This window comes from Protopterus annectens, chromosome 16.part0 (assembly GCF_019279795.1).
Source record: "Protopterus annectens isolate FY-2018-M chromosome 16.part0, PAN1.0, whole genome shotgun sequence".
In the NCBI taxonomy this organism is placed as follows: Eukaryota; Metazoa; Chordata; order Ceratodontiformes; family Protopteridae; genus Protopterus; species Protopterus annectens.
The window spans coordinates 880,672,062-880,700,044 of record NC_056750.1 but is presented as its reverse complement, the minus strand read 5'-3'; the positions used below and the strand labels follow the sequence as shown (position 1 = coordinate 880,700,044).

The following is a 27,983-nucleotide window of genomic DNA, read 5'->3' as shown; positions in this document are numbered from 1 at the left end:
CCAAGACAGACTATAGAATGCTGCCTCTCTCAGAGAGTTCTTAAACTAATATTTCAAATCCTACTGCTAGGATATCTTGCAGAATGACAATTTATTGTCATCTGACTCTGTCCCTGGTAACCCCCCACTACTGAAAGCTAGCAGTATTTAGCATCCACTCTTGAAAATACATAGACAAGGGTTGTTCCTCAGATCTTTGCAGATCCTGGAAGTTATAAAACAATACAACACTTCCAAGACAATACAGAAAAAAACGCAGCACAGACATTGTGTCTGTTGCTGCACCAAAACTGAAAGATGTCATCTTTTTTGGCCTAGCCATACAGTAATTTAATTTCAGCTATTTTTCTGAAGTTTTGCCAGTAAACCACCTGTATCCCAGTTTGCCCTGTTAAGATATATACATTTAAACAATTACAATAGTGTATGTACATTTCTGTTCTATTCCAGTAGGGTACACTGTGGATACATTTCAAATAGCACTTTGTAAAATACCTCTTCAGCACACGTCTGTACAAACCATCTTATATGACATACAGCTCTAATACATTTGTAACACAAACATCTTATATGAGTCATGTTGATATTCACAAATGACATATAATTATTTACAAAATTCCAAATACCTGGGCTGGCAGTACTTCCTTTGTCACACTTCTTCCCCCTTGAAGATTCAAGCTAGTTTTTCAAGTGATCCTTGAGAAATGTAGCTTGACAGGATAAGCTTATCTGGGAATGCCTTACCCCATTCCTTGTCCTGAGATTCCAGCTGCCTTGGCATTGCTGACCTCAGTACAGTGCTCTACTATCTTATCATATGCCTGCAACCCTAGACCTCAGTACAGTGCTCTACTATCTTATCATATGCCTGCAACCCTAGGCTCTACCATAGTAATTTGGGATTTTGCTTGCTGGCTTCCTGTAGCTATACACCTCCCTCAAACTCCTCCTGCCTTCTACTGCAAATACTTAGCACAAACGCCTCCCTATCATGGTAAGGTTTCATCATGTTCACATGGTACAGTCTGTGTCCTTGCCTCCTGCCTAGCAGTTCTACCATGTAGTTAACACCACTGACCTTCCTTACCACCTTGAAGGGTCCCAAACAAGCTGCATGCCACTTGTTGGGTCTGACAGGAATGAAAACCATAACCTGCTGTCCCACAGCATACTCTCTAGCTTAAGCATTCCTGTCATACCAGACCTTTTTCTGCTGTTGGGTTTCTGCCAGGTTCTCCGGGGCCAAGCACATGAGTTCCCTGAGCCTTATCCTGAGTTTTAGAACATATGCCACAACAGACTCCTTGTGGGATTCACACTCACTCTTCCACTCATCATGAATCAAATCTAGAGTGCCCATCACCCTATACCAGGTGAAAAAACTGTGGATTCCTGGGTCACCACCCTGTAAGCAAACACCTGATGGGGCAAATATTTGTCCCAGTCCCTCTTAAACCGGTCTTCAAATGCCCATAGCATGGTCTTTAGTTTAGAGTTTAACCTCTCCACCACACCATTAGTTTGGGGGGTGGTCTTTAGGTGATTCAGCCCACAGCACTCCCCCAGACAAGCCAGCATGTCTGACATGAAGTTGGCACCTCTGTCAGTCAGCATTTCTTTTGGGAAACCCACCCTGCTGAAAATCGCTAACAAACCATTTCCCACCTTTTCTACCTCAATGGAGGGCAGAGACACTGCCTCAGGGTATCTCGTAGCATAATCTACTACCACTAGGATATAATTCTTCCCTGTGGAACTTGGGGTACTCAGAGGCCCCACAATATCCATAGCTATCCTCAGAAATGGCTCCTCAATTACAGGCAAAGGCAAACATGGGGTACTGAGAGGCCCCATGATATCCATAGCTACCCTCTAAAACATCTCCTCAATTACAGGCAAAGGCATCAAAGGAGATTTCACCTTGTCTCCTGCCTTGCCTACCTTTTGGCTCTGCTCACAGGTCCTGCTGTACCCTGTCACATCTCTGGAAATCACAGGTCAATAAATGTTCTGCATAATATGTCTCTTGGTATGTTTTATGCCCATATGACCTGCAAAGGGAATGTCAAGGGCTATGGCTAGAAGTGCCAGATGGTAGGCTATGAGCACTACCAACTGCTGTATTCTCTCACCCTCTAGCCCTCCTTCAAGGGTCCACGCTCAATACAGTAACTCTTTGACCCAGTATACAGATTCCCCTTTCCCTTGAGAATCAGGCACCTCCCTGGCTACCTCCCTTAGGCCTTGTAATGTAGGGTCTTAGACCGAAGCCTGTCTCAACTCTCTTTTTGTAACCCTTCCCAGCTCCTCTTCCACAGGAAGTCTGGTATTCTCTGACAGTGGTGCCTCACTGTCACCCTGGGCACTACTACTCACCTCTGCCCTTGCAGTCACTCTATCCAAGGGAACATCAGTACCCACAAGCAGATGTTGCTCACCTTCAGTGTCTGTGGTACAGGGTAGCTCCCTCCTTGAAGTAGCCATCTTACTAGCCCTGGCTTCAAGTGTGCAATCTGTCCGGGTCCCCTCCAGGCTACCAAACTCGCATGCTTGTCTCCAAGCCTGACTGCATGTCACTGCATGAACACAAGGTGCTGCATTATCAAAATCATTCCATAGCAGGGCATCTGCAGGGATATCCTCAAACACACCTTCTCGCTTGCTTCCTTTTCCACCCTCCCAGTCAAGGTAAGCCCTAGCCAAAGGTATTTGGAATGGGGTTCCTCCTAAAGCTCTAACTGGAGTAGACTGCCGAAGCAAGTAGTGCTCCTCTTTAATCATTGCAGGCTTCACAATGGTTATGTCAGCGGCTGTGTCTCTCCTAGTAGTGGCCTGTTTCCCATCTACTAAAACAGGCTATAACCTCGTGTGGTAGTTTGGTACCCTTGATGTCTCCAGACAACTTACTGCTGGCATTCTGTCATTCCTACTTACTGGCACTCCCACCTTTTGTTCCCCACCTTGCCTCTGTGGACATCTATATACTACATGTCCCCACTGGTTGCATTTAAAACATTTAGCCCTTGATCCTGGTCATGTACCTGAATGAGTGGCTTCCCCTTTCACTACTAAAATCTGTTGGTGCAGTTTAGGCTGCCCACCATGGGTTCCCTTAAACCCATGAGCAACACTGGGTATCCTTTTCCTGTGCAGTGATGCCCTGCTTGCTAGGCAGAGATCTCCCTTTTTCCCCTAACTCCTCTGCATTACTACATTCTCTATCTGTTAACCAGATTCTCATGTCCTCAGGCAAAGTGCTAAGGGCTTGTTATCTCATCAAAACGTCTACCAGCCCTTTAAAAGTGGTGACCTGACAGCCACTCGCCCATCTATGAAAATAAGTGCTTAACTCAGCAATATATTCACACACAGTTTCACCTGCCTTGTGTCTATGCTCACAAAACATTTTCCTATAAGCTTCAGGTGTTAACTTAAAACACTCTAATAAACAATTTTTAACAGTATTGTAATTTAAGCAATCAGTATCAGACAATTTAGAAATAGCAGTTACAGCTTTATCATGGAGTAAAGGGGTCAGGAACCATACCCAGAGTCCTTGGTCAACATTATACTGTTTACATACCCCTTCAAACATATGAATAAAACTATCAAAATTATCACCCTCTGTATATTGTAGAAGAAATTTACTGACCTTTGCTGCTCGGTTACTCCCTTTTCCCATTATCTCCATGACCCTGGCAAAAAGTCAGCATCTCCTTTTCATGTTGTCTCTGCCTATTATTTTCTTCAGCTTCAAGACACCTCAGTCTCTCTGCTGATTCTGATGCCATCTGTTTCTCCTTTTCTTCAGCCTCCAAATGTCACAGTCTCTCTGTTGATTCTAGTTCTAACCGTTTGGCCTCGAGTTCAAGTCTCTAACTCCAGATGGATTTTTAAGTCCTCTGAGGCAAAGTTGAACTGTCCATTTTCTGAGAGTTGTATATCCCCAAGGCCAGTCAGGTTGTCTTCCTGTTTGCTGGTCTGTGATACAGCTGTGACTAAGGCTGCAATCATTTCTGCTTTAGTCAGGTTGGCATGACCCAGTATTTTGGCTTGGCACATCTCAGCCAACTGGCTCCTTGTCAGCTTACCATAATCCTCTGCTGACATCCTTGCATGCTCTCCCTGACTAACTAAACTAACAAAAAATAAATAAAACTATTGAGATATGAAACTCTGAAGGTTCACTGCATGGCTGATTGAAAGTACAAAGACCTTCTTTAGTGACCACTGTTTACAGGCTACTGGAGTTCAATATCCACACCACTGAATCCCAAAATGTGGATATTCTAAGACTGCCAATGCCAGTCAATAAATGTGATGCCCCACCACTGGACCAGTAATCAAGGAGCCTCAATCCTCACTACTGGCAATAGTGAGGGACATACATTGGAAGGATGACAAGTACACACACAGTATTTCCAGATGCAGCTCTCTGCATCAAGTGCAATTCCCCTTAAGAGCACCCAGAGACCACAGTCAGTCTGGGATGGGTTCTCCCTCTTTCTCTAGATTCCCAGTAAGGCTACCCACTAGCACAGCTATCAGCCCTTAGCCAGGGATTCATGCCAAGTCCTCCAACACACTCTCTGTCCAACCAGTGCTTCATGTCCCTGCCTAAGTAGCTGACACACACACTTGGAGATTTGTTTTACACACACACATACACACACCTGGGAAAGGCTGGCACAAGTTTACTAGTTATGTCCCCTTCTGCTCAGACTATAAGGTCGTTATCACTGCCACCTAAACCCCTTATCAGCTACTTTAAGGTCCTTAACAAAGGGTGTCCAATTTTACTGTGTAATGTTACTATTAATACAAATGGTAGCTTGACCAAAAGCAAGGCTATAAGGAGTGGCCCACACAGTGTCACCAAGTAAATATGCAAGTACTGTCAGAACTTAAATATCACTAGACAGATCAGCCCCAATGAAAGGTTTAAATACATTTAATAATAAATATTAAAAGATCAACAAAATACTCAGTAAACAGAGTTCAAAATCACAAGAAATATTTAAAACAACATTGCAGGACAGTCAAATAAATAAATGAAAAATATCTAAATTAAGCTTTGATATATTCTTGACTATATCTAAGGAATTATACTGTTTCTTAGACTTACTCAGAGCAAGGCTAATGTGTGGTGAATGGGTCTTCTGGTCAGGTCCAAGACGGACTACAGAATGCTGCCTCTCTCAGAGAGTTCTTAAATTAATATCTCAAATATTACTGCTGGGATACCTTGCAGAATGACATCATTTCTTGTCATCTGACTCTATCCCAGGTAAAACCCCCACTGCTGAAAGCTAACAGTATTTAGCATCCACTTGTGAAAATACATAAACAAGGGCTTTTCCTCATATTTTTGCATATCCTGGAAGTCATGAAACAAAACACTTCCAAGACAATACAGAAATCTTCTCAGCACAAACATTGTGTCTGTTGCTGCACTGAAACTGAAAGATAACATCTTTTTTGTGGCCTAGACAATTTTATTTTAGCTATTTTTCTGAAGTTTTGCAAGTTAACCTCGTGTATTCTGGTTTCCCCTGTTAAAATATATACATTTAAACAGTTACAGCAGTGTATGTACATTTCTGTCTATTCCAGCTGAGTACACTGTGGATACATTTCAAACAGCACTTTGTAAAATACTTCTTCAGCACACATGCCTGTACAAACCGTCATATATGACATGCAGCTCTAATAAATTTGTGACACAAACATCTGATATGAATCATGTTGATATTCACAAATGACATATAATTATTTACAAAATTCCAGATAGCTGGGCTGGCAGTACCTACTTTGTCACAACTTCTATTATTGATTTATTGTTAGAAAGGATAGTACTTCATGTACATATACCCTGTTGTGTACATATACACTGTCATGGTAGATAACTGCATAGTGCTTCATGTACACATACCCTTTCATGGTACATAACAGTATAGTACTTCATGTACATATACCCTGTCATGGTACATAACTGCATAGTACTTCATGTACACATACCCTTTCATGGTACATAACTGTATAGTACTTCATGTACACATATTCTGTCATGGAAGTTTGGTTTTGCCGGGGCATATATTCCGGGTTAATGGGTTTAATGCTACAATACTGAATCAAGGTAATCAACTACAGCACAGACTGGAACAGATGGATGAGGAGAAATGAAACACCAACACAAGTAATTTGAAACAAGTTTTTTTTTATATAAAATGTCTACTCAGTTATAGTGTGCTATAGGCTTTGCCATTCTATTTGTTTTTCAGTTATGAAATACCTATAAACAAACCTCAAAGAAAATAACACCTTTTGCTGACAGAGACCTTCTGTATGCGTACATGTCAATGGCATAGCTTCTGGCTGTAAAGCTTCTGTCTGTCATATGAATACTGTCAGGGAAAGAGCTTCAGTTCTGCAGAAATATTTACAAATTAAAAAATTAATCACCAACTTCACTAAAGTAGATGTAGCCAGCTCTTACCATCCCACTATATGCTGCTCCTATTCTAACTGAACTTCCCTCTTCACTTATAATATAACTCAGTCAGTGCTACAACAAGATAGCTACACTTGCCACTGGTCAGCCTCCCTTATTCTTACCACTGCTCTGCTCTCAAAAACCTTTACTTGGCTACAACTACCCCACCTACTGACTTTTAACCAACTAATATTAACGCACAAAATACTGTATAACTCCTCATTTTTGCCAACAACCTCAACGCTACCTCATTACATCCCATCTCTTGACCTATGTTCTTCTCACAAGCAACTACTAGCCATTCTCAAATCTCAGAGTTCAAATGGAGCCTGTACTGTCACTCTGTTGCCAAATCCTGGAATAGCATTCCAGAATCCATCAGATTAATACCTCATTACTATTCTTTCAAGTTTTGACTGAAAGAACATCTGTCCAGCAACTGGATCTGCCCATGCTCCTCACCATCTTAGCAACTATTACTACTCTCTTATATCAGGATTTATTACTACTAGTACCCCTTGTTGCAGACCCTCCTTTCTAGCCTTTCCTTCAGTATACCTTAAATCTTATATCAGGATTTATTACTACTAGTACCCCTTGTTGCAGACCCTCCTTTCTAGCCTTTCCTTCAGTATACCTTAATACTGTAAGTATTCTTTCATTCCACCCATACTCTATGTTTTCTCTTTTAGGAAATCTCCGTAGTATCTACTGATAAAAATGCTTGAGTTACTGTCTGTAGATAATGGTTCTAACATTTTTGCTTATTATTGTGCGTATACAGAGTGTTCTAACATTATTGTTTATTTTGTTAATTTATACAAAGTGTACTTCTTTGTTGGTGTGACAGTTTCTGTAATGTATGTAACTTTTTTAATCTTACAATTGTACTTTTGTTGGTGTGACAGTCTCTGTAATGTATGTAATTTTTTAATCTTACAATTGTACTTCTTTGTTGGTGTGACAGTCTCTATAATGTATGTAATTTTTTTAATCTTACGATTGTACCTCTGGAGCTTTTCTTCCAGGACCTCCACTGAAAATGGGTACATGCCCAGTCGGACTTTCTTGGTAAACAAATGTTAAATAAATAAACAAAATAAATGTCCCGAATAGAGTTTTCAATCATATAATGAAATTTAGAACTCTTATACCTTCATTTCTGAGTCTGACAAAGCATAATTAAGTTTATTCCCTCACAAGCCAACTTTCTCCTAGAACCAACATATTCTGTATACATTTCCATGTCTGGTGCATAACTTCAGATTCTCTTTCTCTCTCTCCAAAACACACACACACACACACAAACTGCTGGAAAGAAAGCAGTCTTCAGATATACATAGAAATTTACACACACGCACACATACACACTGCTGGAAATAAAGCAGTCTTCAGATACACACAGAAATTTTCACACACGCACGCATGCACACACACAAACTGCTGGAAAGAAAGCAGTCTTCAGATATACACAGATAATTTCATATATATATATATATATATATATATATATATATATATATATATATATATATATATATATATATATATATATACACACACACACACACACACACACACACTATAACATCTGTGAAAAGAAATGTCTCCAGATATACCCAGAAGCTTTACAAGGTGAAATTCCCTGGCCTTATCTCACAACTAGTGCAACGGTGCTAATAAAGAGCATATAATTCTAAGACTAAATGCTGTTGTGTTAACTTTAACTATGATAAATGCCTGTAATGCTAGCTTTAACTCTAATGCAAAGTCATGCATATTAGTAAATGCTTGCAGTGATATGTTTTAGCTATAATGAAAAAAACATATATACTGGCAGTGCAGAATCAGATATATTCATACTTTGCTTATAAGGGGCTTATACCATATGCAGATACAAAGTGTGTGGGCCCCTAAAGCTCCACCCTCTGGATTGAGGCACTCATGTAGAGTGTGAATTCAGGAAATTTACTGTGCAAGCTTCTACACAGTTTGTATACATTTGAATTACTTTGCAATATAAACAACACAGCAAAACCCTCCCCCCAAAAAATTGCAATTGCTCTTAATAGTCACAGTCTGCCATAAAGTTTCTGGTGTCTTCAGCACTCCATAATAGAACAGGACTGCTGCAATTGTATGGTCTGTCTATGAACAGGACTGCTGCAATTGTATGGTCTGTCTATGAATTGCTCATATGCCCCAGCTGGTTCCTAAGCAATGGTGATAACTTAGGAAATGATTAGCAAACTGGAATAAGCATTCCATCTATTTGCAATATTTTTTCCTGGACTGCTAACTTGCTGTATTTGTGCACATGAATTAAGCTTTAATATTCTCTGCTTTGTGTGTTCATAAGTTTCACACTTCATAACATCAGTAACCGAATCTCTGTTTAAAATTATTCCCTGCTACAACATTCCATTATAGTGTTTCTGGTTAAGTGTCCACACTGACTGTGCATCCACTTTGCCATTTTGGATTCCATTGATTTCTCTTAAGTATGACTTACCGATGGTATCTTAATCATTTGTTGGTTGTGATTTCTGTCATTCTTGATAGAGGGTATATGGGCATCTACATGTCCTAAGTGTATTTTATCTCACCAGGCTATGTCCCAGATTTCTTGTCAGTTTTCTGGACCTCACCATAAAGGCTTCCCTAAAATCCTCCAACCTCATTGCTGCCACACAGGTAAACCAGGTTGTCAGTTCATTATACATGGTCCAGCTTCTAGTGTAAATATAAGCTTATTTTACAAGCAGAAATTTATGGATGAATACTACTGCATATAGTTTGGCATGATTATGACAGCTTATAGAACATTTACTGTACAGTATGGTCTCAGAGCATGGACAATATGCCACTGCTGTCCACATCTTGCCAATGATGCTGATTTTAATAGCACTATCAGTAATCCATGCTTTCTCTCCATCTGCTGCTGTCAGCTGTTCAAAGATATGTTTTCACATATAGGGGACTTCAGTACTTCTTGATGTTCTTGATCATTGGCAACAATGTCTTCCAAAATAAGTCCAGCTAATGTATAAGGTGTTTCGCATATAGGAGACTTCAGTACTTCTTGATGTTCTTGGTCATTGGCATCAATGTCTTCCAAAATAAGTCCGGCTAATGTATAAGGTGTTTCACATATAGGGGACTTCAGTACTTCCTGATGTTCTTGATCATTGGCATCAATGTCTTCCAAAATAAGTCCAGCTAACGTATAAGGTGTTTCACATATAGGGGACTTCAGTAATTCCTGATGTTCTTAATCATTGGCATCAATGTCTTCCAAAATAAGTCCAGCTAATGTATAAGGTATTTCACATATAGGATACTTCAGTACTTCATGATGTTCTTGGTCATTGACATCAATGTGTTCCAAATATGTCCAGCTAATGTATACTGCATTTGGGGCACTTCAGGGTATAATATTAGCTTATTCTTACAAATACCTTTGCCACTTCTGTATGAGTAAATCTTGGACAACAAGTTTCTTCATCAAAGTATCCTATAACCAACCCTGAATAGGGTAATCTACTTTTACAATCACTGCTGCCTTGTTATTCCTTCAACATAAAGCAGAACAGTGCACATGGCTAAAACAAGCTACTCTAGTTGGCTATATAACTATTCTGTTCCATTATAACTTTTGTGCTAAAATCCTAGTGGTTGCTTTTGGCCAATGATGTCTTCTTATCAAAGCCCCTCAGATATTATATTATTTTAAACAGTGACTTCAAGAATACATGGTTACTAAGGGTCTACTAAATCCAATCTTAAGCTTTGGCATAGGGCTTTCTTCACTTTATTCAATGCTGGTTGATACTTTCAACCCTATATAAAATTAGCCTTCTCTCAGGTTGCATAGTAGATGGGGTGCAAAATCAGTCCAAGATGGGTCACAAATGCTCTCTAGGAACCAATGTTCCTAGAAAGGCTCACACCTGTTACTCTGTTTTTTGCACAGTGTGTTCTATATGCTTTTTCTTGTTGCAGCTATTACTTTTCATTTTGGTCCATACTAAATCATTCCCAGAAATTTCACAGAAGCTTCTTGTCAGGTTTTATTTTCATTCACAGCTCATCCATGATTCTGAAGACATTGTTTTACTGTATAGAGTGCAGTTTCCATACCAAATTGCTCTATTGAAATCATAATATCATCAGTGTAATGGGACACAGCCTCTAATTCAAGTTGCAGTTTGGGTAGGGATCTTGATACCAGTCCATGACAAAGGGTGGACTGTGTACATATCCTTAGGTAACACTTGAAAGCATGGTGGTATCTAGTCTTAGGGGGATCTAGGCAACTGCCCGGGGCCCAGTGCTAGCTGGGGGATTTAAATGGTTAAAAATGTCCAACATTTCCCCAATGACCCTAGTCAGCTGCTGCTGTTTGTTTTTGATGAACAAAATTTCCGAAAGTCATACCTTGTTGGCAGAAAGGTACAGCCAGTGATAGAAGTCATCCTGGAGCTAAACAACAGCAAATGGAGTAAAGAATTGAACAGCTGGTCCAAGTGCTAACACAGAACTTTATTAACCAATACAACTGCTTACTTTTATTTACACTTTCACATTTCTTTTGTTATATATGCTTGGTCACTTTACTGTTGTGAGCATAAGTTTGTATATAGTACTTGACATTGCCCTCTCTCCCTTGGAGTTGTGTCTTTAGTAAGGCATTCTCAGTTCATACATTTTGACTATTTGTTTTCCGATAAGGCAGAGTACAATGAACCATTTGTAACTCCTGCCACTCTTCTTCATTGTCACTCTATAGGCATGCAATATAATTTGGGGTCTGAAAGAGATTTTTCTCTTGTTTTTCCAGTTGAAGTACCAGGTCTTTGCACTTTTCCTATCTATTTAAAACAATACATGGTTTAGGACTTCAGTATTATTTTTCACTCTTTCAACTTGTACAGAAAATTCAGTGTGTCTGTTGGACAAATCAACAATTACTTTGCATATGTCATTTTGACATCTATTTTGCTTGTCAGGGTCAGCCAACATGTTCTAAGAACTTCATTGTCATTTTATTTTTATTTCCAGACATCTGTTCATTTGCTACTGATTCTCTAGACAGTATCCCTGAATGTTTTAGCATTTCTGCACTCTCAAGTAATGCTCTGACTTCTTCTCTTGCAGAACTAGGCAACATTGGAAGAGGGTCTCATTTACTATTTCTTGTTGCTGGTTGGCTCATCGTTCACAAATCAAATTTCCTGAAATGGCCTCCATTTCCTTGCTGTGAATTCCTGTTTATTAACAATATTCCCTAATTATAAAACCCAAAGTACACTTTTCAACATTATTTCATATCTTTCAGAACCTTAAGAGCCAGAGTCATTACTCTAAAAATGTTCAGATTTTTCACACAAATTATGGGACTCCAGAGGATTGGATTGGTGGTCCAAGAAGTTGTTGGTGCATGGGCTTAAATCAAGACTATCTCAACCTACTCCTTTTAGTTTAATTTAGAATACCCTTGTACTAAAGTGGATGGGTAAGATGATTCAGTGGGAAAACTTGATAAAAGTTGGGATTTATTAAAAGTCTGACATATGGACTACTACTCTAAATTCCTTACACAGCTTTGAAGCAATACTTTCAACTACATTATTTGTGTCTCCCTTACAGTCCTTTGAAATAATTACAGGTATAAAGCCATTGTGGAGACATGGCATTCTTCTTCTCTCAAGAAATTCCCAACTCGCTATCTAAACTGACTTCCTTTTTCCTTCAATTTGTGGCTAAACTCACTGAATGCACTAGAGACTGTTGAGAGAAGTGGAACTCTATGCTTGCTATACCATTGTTTCAAACTGAATGGGATAAATGTCTCAGTAGAATTAGTGACAATAACTGGCCCCAACTTAGTAGATTCTCCTATGCCAAGATCATGAATGTTAGAAGTCATCTGGGACATGATAGCTGTTGGCACTGTGATCAGTCACAAGCCTACCATCTACACTTGTGATTCCCCAAAATTCAGCACTTAATGACTTCAATCATACATGGAGTATCTTGGGCATTAATAGCCCCTCTTTTAGCTCACAATGATGAGAAGTTTTGGCTTTTTTCTGCAATACTACCAGTGTTAAACTGGAAACACTAGAAGAGGTAAGGCTTCAAACTTTGGCTGCTATCTTATTTTCTATGTTTTATTTTTTAACTGAGAGAGCTACTATGCTACGGATCTTGCCTTATTTTACAAATTTCGACATAAACTATGTAAATGGAACAATTGCTCAATGATCATGAGAAAATGGCACGAGCATTGGAATATATTTTCCTTCTCTAAGACTATGCATAATGGCAGCAAAACTCTGATCTTTTATAGCTGGTTAAATCGAATGTTCACATGATATATCTATCTTGATATGATGGTACATTGACAGTGAAAAGACTATAGTGCTTTACTAGTATTGGAATCTATCACTGTTTTTCATTCTGAAATGAGATTATTGTTTGTAAATTTTGCTGTAACTTTGGTTTTTGAAACAAAAGGTCTGAAATTAAAACAAGGTACAACTTTGCACAGTTGTAACACTTGATTGCAAATCACCCATTTGCCCCTGCCTATCAGAAAAACTTTGATGCGATACATTCTCATTCTGCTACATCACAACACTGCTTTTGTCCAGGCTTAGGTGGACACCACTGCATTCTTTTAGGGACCTGTGTTATAACCTCCGCCAATCTTAACTGCTCATCTTCCATGTTTGCAGCACATGTGATGTTTTGCTTATTACATCATTTGCCTCTTATGTTCCAATCTCTTAGATGGTATCATTTGGTCCACACACAATTTTCTAGAATGCAGTACACAATCAGTAAGCCATCTTTTAACTGTCTCAGTGTTCAACTTTTAGAGGTAGGACCTTACAAAAACTTTAGATCTATAAAGTGCAATCAGAGTTTTGGTAATACAAGTCTGCCATATACACACATGTTTGGTGGAAGTTACTAGTATAATGTCAAAACAAAATGTTCAAGCAAACCTTTAAATGCCACAAAGATGCAACTTTATTATTTATTTATTTATTTTTGCTGGAGGAAGTCTGTTTATAGGGGACAAGTTTTTTCCCATAGTAGGTATAGCATTTTCCCAGTATTCCTGAAAACTTTGAAAACCACCCTGCTCCCCTTGATACAAACAAGGCACAGTAAAGGTTGTTTTCCAAACTCAGCCTATCCAGTCCTTATCAGAAATAGGGGGAAGCAAAATGACTACTGTAATTGTTCTGATGAAGTCAACTTGGATTGATGAAAGCATTTAACAATTTGTGTTAAATAAAAAGGTATGATGAATAGACCATGCTACTTTGTTAGGGATGGTCTGCAACTGCCCCCACTAGGCGTCTGGATATTGGCCAATACCTTATCCACCTTCACAGTGCCATTTTTAGGCAATGCCAATCTGATAAACCTTCCAACTTACTAAATTTTACACAAGATAAACTAAAGGTGTTATTGCTCAGTGCTAGGAGTCTCAACAAGAAGCTCCACTCCCTGGAAGTGTTCCTCACCCTGGAGAGTGTTGACATCTGTGCAGTTACTGAAATGTGGTTTAAGGGGATGGGAGGCACCCTGGCAGTACAAAGCCATAATGCCTTCTGCACATTAAGACCAGCTACTACACAAGAAGGGACATGGGATGAAGGTGTATCAATGTATATAAAAGTAAGAACACCTCACGACTGGTCAAACAATATGACATGCTTGAGCTTTTCCATGTCCAACTTACCTTATTTAAACTCCACTACCATATCCTTACTAGCTAGAAGTTCTTGTCTGAGACTTAGGATAAACATTCTATATGCCTGCATGCATGCATACTTCAGCACAACACCATATTCATGTGTGATTTCAACTATCCCACTATAAACTGTGATACAAACACAACCACTAAAATGTAAGCTCAAAGATTCCTGGATTTTGTCAGTGCAAGCATCCTGGAACAGCTAGTCTGCACACCTAATTAGGCCTACAAATATCCTGCATTTGCTACTCACTAATATAAGGAAAAATTGCACCCCCTTTTGTAATGTCCTCACTGGTCAGATCAGATCATAGCGACCCTTGAAATTAATATAAAAGCTAAACTCCCAGCAAACCCAAAACCTTTAAGAACTTTTCCAAGGCTAACTACTTCCTACTAAGTAATGTCATAGCCAATTCTAAGCCCCACCAAAGTCAGAAAACACAATGGTCTATGCAGAAGTGTTTGCAGAAACCTTTTACAAACATATAAATAACTGCATAGAGATAGCAGTATCAAATAGAAATAAGCTTAGAACAAACTCCAAAACAAGCCCCCTTGGTGGACCCCCCCCCCCAGTATAAACAGATTGTACAACAAAAGAAAGAATATCCTGTCCACAAATATGAAGGGCTATGCCCAAAAGACAAAAGGCTCACTCATTAGTCTCAACAAGAAACTCGGTAGGCTAATCAAGTCCACCAAAGCCAACTTTGAAGCAAAAATAGCCTCCCAGGCTAAGGCACCCATAATGTATTTTTCAGTTATGCAAGCAACCTTAAAGAGAACACACAACAGGGTGCTGAACTAATAGTAAATGTAACTTCCTGCACCGAACTGAGGGATATAGCAAATATGGTGTCTGTTAAATTAGCTCCAATTTCACCCCCCTGTCATCCCTAGTTTCCCCACAGGAAAAACCCTCTACCATTTTCCACGCAGCTATGAGTAAAGAACAGGTCCTCCCTGCACTCTGCACAGCTAAAAACACTGCAGCAATGGGTCCTGATAATATTCCAGCCTACCTCCTAAATAACTTGAAACATGACCTGTCTGGCCCAATAGAATCTCTATTCAACCAGAAAGCTTCCATCCTTGGGGAACAGATGACTGCAATGGTCATCCCTCTAGACAAAGGTGGACCATCAATAGACTGAGGGAACTGCAGACCCTAGTCTTACATGCAAGACCATGGAAAGAATTATTGTGAACTCGATAAACAATGACCTAGTAAATTTCATCCCAGTTAGGTTTCAAAGGCAGGTCATGCCTACTAAACTTGGTAGACTTCTTCAAGAAGGTCGCTAGAGCCATGGATACATTCTGTCCACCTTGACTGGCAAAGGCATTTCACAGAATTCCTCACTCAGGTATTATTGACAAACTCACAAATTTAGACATAAATCCCTATGCCAGCCGATGGATAGCCAAATGGCTCACAGACTGTACACAAAGTTAGAGTGGGGGAATCCACCTCCAGTAGACAAAAAACACCAGCACCAAATACAGTGAAAAGCACCAAACAAGACTAGTAAAGTAAATACATAAGTATTTTATTCAAAAAGTAGTATACATCCCAGACCGGTTTCAGCCAACAGGCTTTCCTCAGTGGGAATAAAGGTCTGTTATTAGTGGTGTCTCACAAGGTTAAAAACTAGAACCTCTCCTGTTTGAAATATACATCCTGGATGTCAAGGCAAATGTAGAGGAAATTTGGCTGGCCAAATCTGAAGATGACTGCAAGCTGGGTGCAATTCTTGAATCCCCAAAAGATATTGCTATACTTCAGGATGTTCTGACACAGGCACATAATTTGTGGTAGAACCATAGCCTAAAACTTGTTGTAAAAAATTAATAATTATACATTTTGGGAAAATGATCACCACCACAAATTACAGCACTGATAATACTCAGTAGACCCACTGTTAAGGGACTTGGGAATCAGGGTGACAGTGACCTGAACTTTGATCACCATGTGTCCATGGCAGTGAGAAAACCCTTCTATGTGGTGCAGCTTATAACGGCATGGCATCCAGATCTGTGGAGATCACAGTTGCACTATATTCAGCACTCATTACAGCACTAATCAAGTACAATGCACTTTTCAGCATGTGCCTGACCAGGCATTTGCAAAAGCTGGAGTGGCCACAGACATCTCACTAAAAGAATGCAGAGTGTAAACAATACGTCTTACATGGACCCCCTCAAAGCCCTGTCCCTGTAGTCAGTGTCCTCCAGACTCCTGAGAGGTGATGTATCCCTAACCTAAAAGGCATTTGCCAATCCAGCCCTGATGGTTCTGCTACACAATCACAATACAACCAGCATTAGAATCACTCAGTCTAAGGATATAAACCTCATCTGTGACATAAATAAAGCCTGTTAGAGGGACAGGTATGTGTCTCAGAGATTACCCCTTCTCTGGGACAGACTTCCCATTCAAGTGAAACAGAGCTCTTCCCCTAAGCTGGTATGTGACTATGTCTTTAAAAGAGAGAAAAAATGTTGATAGTTAAATAGTGTTCGTCAAGCTATAAATTGCTTGATCAGTGAATGCTTTTTAGTACTGAAGAAGTCTCTATTGTATAACGGATGAAAGCACTTGACTGTTTTTTTTTTTTTTTTTTTTGGAAATAAATTGATTTTTGGTTTTACAAGTGACTGGTGCAGTTCTTTGAGAGGTATGGAGCTTATGATATGATCCACTCAGGGGCCTTTATGAATATAATTTTGTATGGATATTATGGGAAAGAATAAGTATAAGTGAAACAATTAATAAAATAATGTTTTGGGTGGTATGGAAAAGGGGAAATCTGGAATGAAAGAGTAAGAGCTTTGTTTAATAAAAGATGGACTCGTGGATATTACTGAAAGGATAAGGTATTGGTAATAGAAAAGAATGACTGGGGATGTAAAAGTTTTGTATTTTGCTAGATTGAGAAGGAATTATAGAAATGAATATCTAACTATCTGTAGATGTAGATGTGTGTGTGTGTGTGTGTGTGTGTGTGTGTGTGTGTGTGTGTGTGTGTGTGTGTGTGTGTGTGTGCGTGTCCACTACCAAATTTTTAAACTTCAAAACATCTAAGCTCTGATAACTGATGGCAAGAAGACCAAGGTTTTGAAATATTGAAACTTGTCAATGGAGATAGCCATGCAGTGTAGAATGGGAACTTTATCGTCCTCTTCACTGTAGTGTGATCACAGAGTTGGTATATTTAAGTAGCAGGGGGTGTGGGGTGTGCAGACCCCACAAGGGGGGGTTAGGGGCCTTGCCCCCTGCAAAAACATGAAATGATACGTTTTAACATTTTGGATTTTTTTTTAATTTCAGTATTTCAAAAACCTTGATCCTCTGAGCTTCTGTAATCAGAGGTTCGATATTCTGAAGTTTTGAAATTTCACAATGGACATATATATATATATATATATATATATATATATATAAGAAACAGAGAGAGAGAGATTCAACATATAAGTATTGTATATACTCTAAATATTGTAGATGTCATGTGCAAAGATTGAAATTGTAAAACAATATAAAGTTATTTAAATAGCATGTGTGAGTTATATAAATAAAAATCCTACTCTTCAATAGATGCTAAAGGATTTTTTACATCCATCTGAGCTACAGCCAACTCAAGCAGATTGGACTTCTGTTTAACATTTCATCCAAAGGATGACACTTTCTCGATTACAGCACCTCCACCCCTTATGCTGCACTGCAGTGTCAGCAATCCATCTATCTAGTGTGAGAAGACAACCCATAATCTTCTGCACCAGAGGCGACTGTGCTGCCTCTTGCACTACTGAAAATACAAAAACTTACCTGCTCCACAATGATTTCCTCAAGTGTGCCTCTCCCTAGAGATGTAAGTGTGCGTATGCCTCACCAGAGATTGAGTACAAATCTATTATCCATTTTCACTGCATAGTGAATGCCACATTTTTCCAAATACATTTATTTTAACATAGTACATTCACTGTGCAAGACCTTGGTAAGGAATTGATCAGCAGGTTCATATCCCTTTGCTAATGCATTCAGCAATATTTGTCATTTTACACTGTTTCTTATACAATACTTTCAAACCTGGTATAATGATTACTTCACAAGTTCAACTTTTGTTTCTGACTACCTGCTTTGGGTGTGGTAAAGAGAAGCTTAATTACTTTATCCAGCACTCACGTTAGGAATTAATTCAACAATTCTTCTGGAGGACTGTCTTCCCCACTTCATTGAATACACTTAAATTCATTTTGTGGTTACTAAAAGCAGAAATCAAAATTTGCCAAAATTCTTTACCGGATGTATTATTTTGAGGAATTAGCTCAGTTAAAAATACTGAACTTCTTTTACAATTTTACCTTAATGTCTGTAGACTTTCTGGCCTATAAGCCCCAGAGGCAACTCTACACTGTTTATTCATTTTACTAGCATCAGCACAACTTACAGAGACTGCAGTTCCAAAAATAAAACAATCAGCTTTAAATGAGAATTTAGGAACATTGTATCTTAGCACATTCTCACAATTTCTAAGCAAAATATTTCCGATGCAGCAAAGTCCCTTCCTCAAAACAAAGTTCTTCTACCTAAACTCATAGCAGTAACTGCACTTTAGGTTCAGGCTCCACAAGAAAGTTTGTGTCAGCAAAAGGAAAACAAGCTCACCACTGGTTAGCAGTTCTTATTTAACTCTACTGACTTCAAGTTGCCCTATTTCTGTCTCTCAGTAATAGACTACACCTGTATATATAGGAAGATAGGTAAACAGACACATATATGTGCACATGTTTAAGTGTGTGTGTGTGTGTGTGTGTGTGTGTGTGTGTGTGCACGTGCATGTATGAGCTTATAATGAATAATTACCAATGAGTTTGACAGAAACAAACATCAAATAAACTCATCAGTGATTCCCATTAATCACAATTAAAATCAACAAAAAAGTAATCACAAATGTAAAGCAACAGGTCATACTTGACATTATAAAAAGAAAAACAAAAAACACTTATGAGACTTCCAAGATGACTGCACATTGATTAGCAGTTTGATTTCAGCTCTTGAGGGGGAAAAAGAAATTAAAAGATAAGGGCTAGCAATTCTGTCAGTTTCAGTAAATTCAGTTACTGGCTAGTAAGTAAACTGCCTGAAACCAACAAAGAAGAAACTTAGAGAGCCTGACACAAAAAGCATCTAGAAAAGGTGAAGAAAAAACAGTGATTGGGAACAATCCTGCAACTGTTTACCAAAAAGCAGTTCAAACTTCAGTTTTGGTACAAGACTCTTCCAGTAATTTAGAGGAAAATAAATCAAATGTACTCAGGGTTGATAAAAAATAAATGAAACACTGAATGAGTATATCAACTCAGATAAAAAAGGATGGAATAATAGAAGAAGCTTTAAACAGCTATGCAGATGAACTGATAAAACTGCAAATCACAAAGGTCAAAATGAAGACAAGGCTGGCGGAGTATAAGACTACTTAAAAAGAGCTGTTTCAAAAATGGTAGAGTTAGAGGACACAGAGAAAACCTGAAAATGGAAAAAAGCAATCATACTGTATTCATTTTAGGAAAATGCAAATTTACAATTGGACTGGTATTCCAAAGCAGGACTTGTTAATTAAAAGGGCAGGCACACATTGAGAAAGACCTGTATTAGTAAAGAGGCAATCATACCAGCAGAAAAAAATTGATCTTGATAAAAATGTGGCAGAGGGCAAAGTATTAAAAATTGGAGGCAGTAAAGTGTTTGTGGAAAATAACATGCAGTAAGTGGATTGCTCACTTTAAATTGCCCATAGGTGTGAATATGTGTGGTATGAAAGAACAAACAGTGGCAGGACTAGTCACTCAATAGTGTAAACCTTGGCTCTAGATGATTGTCACTGTTGAAGTGATGCCATGACCCCATGTGCAAAAATGGGAAAAAGGGGCTGTGGATGGATAGATGGATTATTCACTGTACACCAGGCAGAGGAGAAGCAAATGTATCACAACAACCAGGAAATGTCAAGAGGCAGATGTGGAATTTAAGCTGCTGTATCCAGAATATTTTTCCTGGAGGATCAAGTATATTTTTGAATCCAGGACAGACTAAAGAGAAAATACAAATTTTCATCCAACAAAAAGCATGACATCAAACAGAAAGGGATGACTCTTCTCATTCTTCTCTGATAATAAAGCCCATAGACATACTTTGTCAGCAAAACCTTTTCAAATGTTCCAAAGGAAAATGTGAGTCAGAAAAAAAAAACAAAGGAGTTGACTAGAAGAATCAGGAGTACCTTGGACTTGAATAATAATCTGGGGTTGGAGATGGAGATGAGCAGGAAGAAGAGCAGCAACACAGAAATTGGTGAATAAATGTGAGGCTATAAAGCATTAATCACATTTGTGAAGTAATGCTTTAGAAGAAAATGTGGCTGAGAAAGATTGGACTTGTATTGACTTTGTTAAATGTGGGGGGACTGAAAGGTATATACCCCACTTCATGTCATTAATGTTTGGAAGGACATTACAATGGGAAAAAAGGAAAGAAAAAAAGCAAATATAAGTATAACAATGTGTTGTTTTCAGTATCTGTATGAAACATTTCATGATTTAAATTATATGTTACATAGTAAAGCACTTTTAATTACTGTTGTGTGTGATAAAGATACTAAGGTAAACACATACTTTTTTCTTTTTTAGTTTTAAGAAATGCAGGCATCACAAAATAAAAAGAGAAGAAAGGCTAGAGAAAAGTATGTACAAGTTAACATGTAATCTTGGGCTTTTGGGATATGGAATGGGTGTGAAATACATCAATTATAATATATGTACAATTGTGATGTTTTCTTTTACCCTTGCATAGGTCAATGTCTGTATTAATGCCCTTAGCTTAATCTAATAAGTTTCTTGTGTAAGCAGGTATGCTATAAACAGAAGAAAACACTGTGAATGTAATGAAAAGTTTTCCTTTAGCAAATTAATGTTCAATATGAGTTGAAAGGTCTGCAGCTGGGGGCAGCTGTGTATTCTGTTATTAGGATCATTGGATACAAGCCTAGCCAAGAATTTAGCCCATGTTCCGACAAATCAGCACCCAATGTCCCTGTCCAGCATGGACACAGGCAGAATCAAAGGGGTGTATTTTCTGTTCTCCATGCAGTTATCCAGGTTGCACTTAAAAAGGGTTAATGAGGCATGCTGCTTGATGTGGAGAGGGAGCCTATTCCACAGAAGGGGGAGTATCTGGGACACAAATCTGTCTTATATTTCTGTGCAATACATCTCAGAAGCTCTAGACATTGTTTGCTAAGAGAAATGAAAAATTAAGAGGTACAAGGGCAAAAAACTTACTAAAAAATAAAGTTTGAAATTACTGGAAGTGTATAAAATATATGTTTTCCTGGTACCTAAATACCTCAAATCTATTTAATTGTACACATTGTATAGTTTTATTTAAAGATAGCCAGCAAACTCTTAAGGCTAAAAGTTAATACTTTTTGAAAGCATACAATTTGTTTTTCATATCTGGGAAGGGAATAAAGATAAAACAAGAACAGACAGCAGTTAGTGTAAGTTGTAATGTGCTTTAGCATAGATAACCTCAATTTTAGTTTTGGTAATTTTGGGACAGTTGTTCTTATTAGGAGGGTTAAACTTCACCATTTGAAGCACATAGTTCTGTGTGTTTGTTTTTAAATTAATAAGTTCTGGTGGTGGTGGTGTGTGTGTGTTTTTGTTTGTTTGAAGACTTTCATTAAAACAAAAAGTCTTGTAAAATGTGACATTGGTTCAAATGGAAATAAGAAACAAATGTATAAAGGATCAGTCTGACAAACATTAGTCTATGCAAGTAACACAAAAACTGGAACTAGACATTTAAAAAGGTGGCACATATAACAGGTGGGTAGAATAACTTATAATAATGGCTACACTATCCATATTATTTTGGAATGTGAATGGCCTCAAAGGTGTAGACACAAAGTTAAGGGTAATGAATTATATTAAGAAATGCATGGTGCAAATAGGATTGCTGCAGAAAAGACATCTGGAAAGATGTGAGCATGTGAAGCTGATAAAGAAATGATTTCATGATGGATATTCAGCAGAATATCTGGGACAAAGGAATAAAGGAGTACTTACACTAATCCCTAGAGGAGCTCCAATAGTGATAGAAGAGGTGGAAAAAAGATAATGGTACATTTGCGGTAGTTAAGGGGCTCCTGGAAAGAGAGGATTACTCTGGCATGTGTTTATATTCCACCTAAAACTGCTATATGAAGGTTAAGAAATGGGAAGAGAATAGAACTTCATTTGCAGCAATAAAAATGTATCGGGGGGGGGCTACAAAGGAAAATATAACAAAAAGACCTGTCAATTTTTAAACATATTTATGAAAATATTTGGTATGGAAGATGTGAATTTAATAGTAGGAACTCAAAGATCAATCTACATATTATTCTCCAAGGTCCAATAACTGGGTTAGACTTGGCAGAAATTGCATTTCACGGGAATGTGTGCATTTAATTGAAAGCTTCAACATATATCCAATAACTATTTTAGATCATGTGCCAATAACTAAGATAAACATGCAGGGTAATGAAGCAAAAATGAGAAACTGGCACCTCCCCACCTATGTGTTAAAACCAGGAGAATTTAAAAAATTGGTAGTGGAAATTATTCAAGCGTTATTACGGAACATAGAAATTTCTACAGAAGTTATAGCTAGTGAGTGGGATAAAAAAATTAAAGTGGAGTTTAAAAATAGGGTAGAAATAAGCAAAAAAGGGATATGGTTAAGAAGTAACAAGAATTATTTAGACGGTTGACTAAGTATTGTAGTATTGTAGACACAGAACAAGATGAGGTACCCCTGCAGAGTTCTAAAGAGAAAATAAAGGAGTATCTGAATTATATGCATGGATTTAGAAAGATTGGTGTTAAGCAACTGTATTTTTTGATAAACTCCAGAGCACAGAAATATTTAGTGCAACTTAGGCAAGAGAAAGAAAAGGTTTCTGCTAAAACCTAGAGAGCCTATAACTTAGAAAAAAACAATAACCAGAGATCCTACAGAGTTATTAGAGATATTTCAGAAATTTTATGGAATTTTTTTATAAAGCACAGAAATGTGGAAATCAATAAAGAGCACAAGGGTAAATATTTATGGAGCACTTAAGTTTGCCAAGGTTAGAGGCAGACGAGGCTACTCAATTAACAGATAAGACAGGAGGAGATATAAAAACTCTGACGTGCAATCAATCTGCAAGAAAGTCTCCAGGAAAAGATGGTATCCATGTGAACATTTGGAAGGTAAGAGAGAAGAAAGTGATAAAGATCTGGAAGGTTTTGTTTAACAACATTTTAAAAAGAGGGGAAGAACCAACATCCTGGAAAAAAAGATGAGTTGGCTTTAATACCTAAAGACACTAAAGCCTAATCAGACCCAGCTTCCTATAGGCCCATTTCAATTTTAAGCCATTATTATACCGTGTTTATGTCTGTAATAGCTAAAAGAATGGCAAAGGTGTTTCCAAAATTGATAGATATGGATCAATATGGTTTTGTGGAGGATAGGTAAATATTTGATAAAATTAATAGAACAATGATTACTCAGACGGAAGTAGAATATAAGAAAATGCAGCTGTTTTTTGGTGGGTCTTGATGCAAAGAAAGCATTTGACAGAGTAAGTCAGGAATTTTGTGTGAGCAGGGCAATGGGAGCATTTGCATTCCATGATAAAATAAGGTTAAGAGGATATATGAGGGGCTGGAGGCAAAAATTAAAACTGAAGGGCTCCTCTGACGAGTTGTTTCTGAATAGATGAACCAGGCAAGGGTGACCTCTTTCCCATTTGAAATTTGCATTATACTTAGTGCCACTGACAAAGAAAGTAAGGGACACAGAAATTCAAGGATATAGTTGGTACGGTAATTAGAAAAGTTGGCTTTATTTGCAGATGATATTATTTTGTACATGACAAAACCAGAAAAGTACATGTCAGTGTTGTGGAACATTTTCAGACAGTTTCAATTCTTTTTGGGATATAAAATTAATTAAGATAAAACAAAAGTTATAAATGTAATCTATATGCCCACACACAAATTGGTTTAGTAATACCCACACTTAAGAGGAAGTAATAAAATTAATTATTTAGAAGTATGGATTTTTAAAGGATTCTGTTATGGCAGTTAAAAATATAAGGGAAGAGACTAAAAAGATAATATAAAAACTGAGAAAATGGAAGTGAGATCAGCAAAATGTTTTCAGTCCCTTTAGTTTTATATGCAAATCAGGCATATTTATATCAACCAGAGGAGAAGCTGTGGAGAGCAATTAAATAAATGAATGATTTTATCTGGAAGGGGACTACTCTGTCAGAAATACTGGGTGAGCAAATGGGTATAACTAAGGAAATTATCTTTTGAACTGGGAGACAAGATCTAAATTGCCTAGCAATATTAAGCCCTTGTTAAATTCAATTTTGGTAACTGCCAAAAAAGCAAGTACTAGAAAATGGAAATTAAAGTCTAAACCAATTGCATTTGAAGTATTGAATATTGTAAGAGAGATAAAAGAACTGGGAGCGGGATATTTGGAAAATGGTAAAAGCAAATCCCATAGGAAAAAAATGAAAATTGTGGGAACAATACATACAGACTCAGGTTTTAGACGAGCACTGAGTTTTAAGGGAAGGCAGGAATTGATCACTTTATGAAATGTTAGATTGATGATAAACATACAAAATAATATATGTGATATATGTTTGCAATTGGGAATGTTAAAATGCTTTGTTTCCTTTTACCTAAATGTATGTCTGCCTATGTTTTAAGTGATTGTTCAAGAAAGGCATTAAAAAACACTATAATGAACCTTGACCATTAATTAATGTGAATAAATGTATTACACACAAAAAAAAAAAAAAAAAAAAAAAAAAAAAAATCGGCATTTCACCGTGTGGTGAAATGCGTGGCATAATAACTTGTATAGGGTTTACTATCAAAATATGGAATGACACTTGCTCGGAATTCGCATATGAGGAATCACTTGATAGGGTGGAGCAAATCGCAAACTGAACGTATCTGAATACATTAAACTGAAAGCAAAGAACTAATTTGGGAGTTGATACATTGCAGTTTATTTGAACAGGGATTTTTAACCATGGTTCGAAGTGGTTTTAATGTCAAACATCACATTTACCATATTCAACATATGGTAAAATCGTTATTCGTAAATTCCATCATCTGAGTCACTGAATGCATGTATGCGTGTGTGTGGTTTATACATATACGCAAACACACACACATTTTATATATGTATAGCATAGCTTTTCTGTGTTGGAGGGAAGCCTTGTAGCTTATCAATGGCAGTGGTAAGCACTAGGTAGCCTATCCTCCACGGGAAGAGTGAGTTTTGGCCCAGAAATTGTAGTTTATTTGGCCGTTTGGCAGTTTTCCATCTCTTTCAACTTGCTGGCTTAAAAGTCTACATTTGTACTTGTTCCTTCCCTTTCCTGTAACTAGTCTAGTCCAGGTACAGATTTGCTGTATCCAGAACTCTTTGTAAGCTTCTGAGTCCTCCAAGCCTTTCTGTGTTGGAGGGAAGCCTTCTAGCTTCCCAGTGGGAGTGGTAAGCATTAGGTAGCCTATCTACCACAAGAGGAGTGGTTCCTCGCCCAGAAATTGTAGCTATTGGCCATTTGGGCAGTTTTTTTCCATCTCTTTCAACGTTCTGGTTTAAAAGCCACACTTGCGCTTCTTTCCCACCTTTCCTGTAACTAGCCTAGTCCAGATACAGAGATGCGGTCTCCAGGACTGTTGGTAAGCTTCTGAGCCCCACAAGCCTTTCTGTGTTGCAGGAAAGCCTTCTAGCTTATTAGTGGGAGTGGTAAGCACCAGGTAGCCTGTCTACCATGAGAGGAGAGGTTCTTGGCCCAGAAATTGTAGTTTATTGACCATTTGGACAGTTTGTCCGTCTCTTTCAACTTTCTGGTTTAAAAGACTATATCTGTGCTTGTTTCCCATCTTTCCTGTAACTAACCTACTGGGTAGCACTAGAAAGCCTTAAACTGATACAAGCCTTCGAGCTTAGAAGAGAGACTTTGGAGTGATTAAGTATCAGTTTTCTGTACTTTCTTGCTATACTTAACTGTTTTCCGCCTAAACGCAGATTTTCCAGAATTTATTGTGATTTAAAAGCTTGTTTTTTTCACATATTGTACTTATTTGACTGCCTGCACTTTTAAAAAGTTGTTTTTTGTTTAAATAATTTGTTTAACTGTTGTAGGCTACACACTAAAGTGTGACAGCCTTTTCTGATCGTTTATAGTCGTTTAAAGCTGTTTTAAGTGTATTTTTTACTGTTTTTGCCTTATCTTTTCAAAAAAAACAAAACAAAAAAAAACAAATAAATTCCTTGTTTCCCACCTTTTTAAGCTAGTATAGTCCAGTTTTCAGGCTAGTGCTGAATTCAGGGATGTGATACTAGTTTCTGAGTTGCCCATACCTTACTTAGATAGAAGGAAGTTTCTCTGTTCACCTGTGAGAGAGGGGAGCTTTGAGCAACCTATCTGTCCCTGGAGGAGTGGTTCCAGCCCAGAAGTTAGTAGTTTATTGGCCATTTTGGGCTAATTTCTATCTCTTTCATTTCCCTACTAAAAAAAAACTGCATTTGCACGGTTTTGCACACCGAGCAGTGCCGGTTAGCTACGGTTAAATTATTCCTGGCTCCACTAAGTCTCCTCTTCAGTTTTTCCCTTGAAACTAGTCTAACTGTCAACCTAAGCACTCAAAAAGCATCTTACAGCCCAGCACTTTCTCAGACCTAATAGCAAGCACTAATATACCCTGACACAGAGTGCCCAGCAAGGCAAGGCTCTTTATTCGCCCCTCACCAACCAAGCAACTAAGCAGCTCACCCTACTATTCAGGCATGACCAAAGGGCAACTTCAGGTGCACTCTCCAGTCCAGCTGGTGAATCTGGGTATCCTGAGGCAATGTTACAACTGCCTCATGTACACAGACAACCCTCTCCTCCTATCACAAAACACTAACATATGCGAAAGATGCAATTATACAGCCAAACTGGAAGCTAAGCTGTCTCCACCCAAGACTGGAACAGACAGTCAAGAGGAGAAGGTTAACACTTGCATGACAACTCCAGCCACACAAAGACCTACTAAAACAGCACTGGGAAAAAATACACAAAAATACACAAAATCATACTCGGAGGCTCTAAATAAAAACCTGCAAAAGCATCAGAGACCTCCAAAGCAGACACCCAAACAACCTGCACTTCCCATCACAAACCAGACAACACATAAAACACAAAATCAGTGTACCACACAATCACATCCCTTAAGGCGAAATAACATACTTAACACACTAGTAATAGGTCACTCTATAGTCAGGCACACTGACATCCCACCCATTAGGCTGGACAAGCAGAAGGTTACTGTTAGTTGCCTGTCAGGAGCCAGAATCCGCCACATAACACAAGCACTTAGGTCACTCCAGAACAAGTATAAATATGACTCTGTCATTGTTCATGTTGGTGTGAATGACCTGAGACATACCTCCCTGGACTACATGAAAAGAAACATGGAAGAGCTCTCTGATCATGTAGCCCAGGTTGGTATGACCCTGACCCTGAGTAGCATCCTGCCCTCACCAAGAATGATACCTCAGTATAAAGAAAAAATGATCAGTTTCAACAATTGGCTAAGCTT

The 27,983-nt window shown here is 38.2% G+C and overlaps 1 protein-coding gene across 1 annotated transcript in view; it reads right to left on the bottom strand.

Moving 5' to 3' along the window:
* Positions 1–27,983, bottom strand: part of LOC122790679 — an 800,254-nt gene that overhangs the window by 302,993 nt on the left and 469,278 nt on the right. Inside the window, exon 16 of the mRNA XM_044058202.1 lies at positions 9,483–9,712. Within this exon, the coding sequence (XP_043914137.1) occupies positions 9,483–9,712 (230 nt within the window). The remainder of the gene's footprint in view (positions 1–9,482; positions 9,713–27,983) is intronic.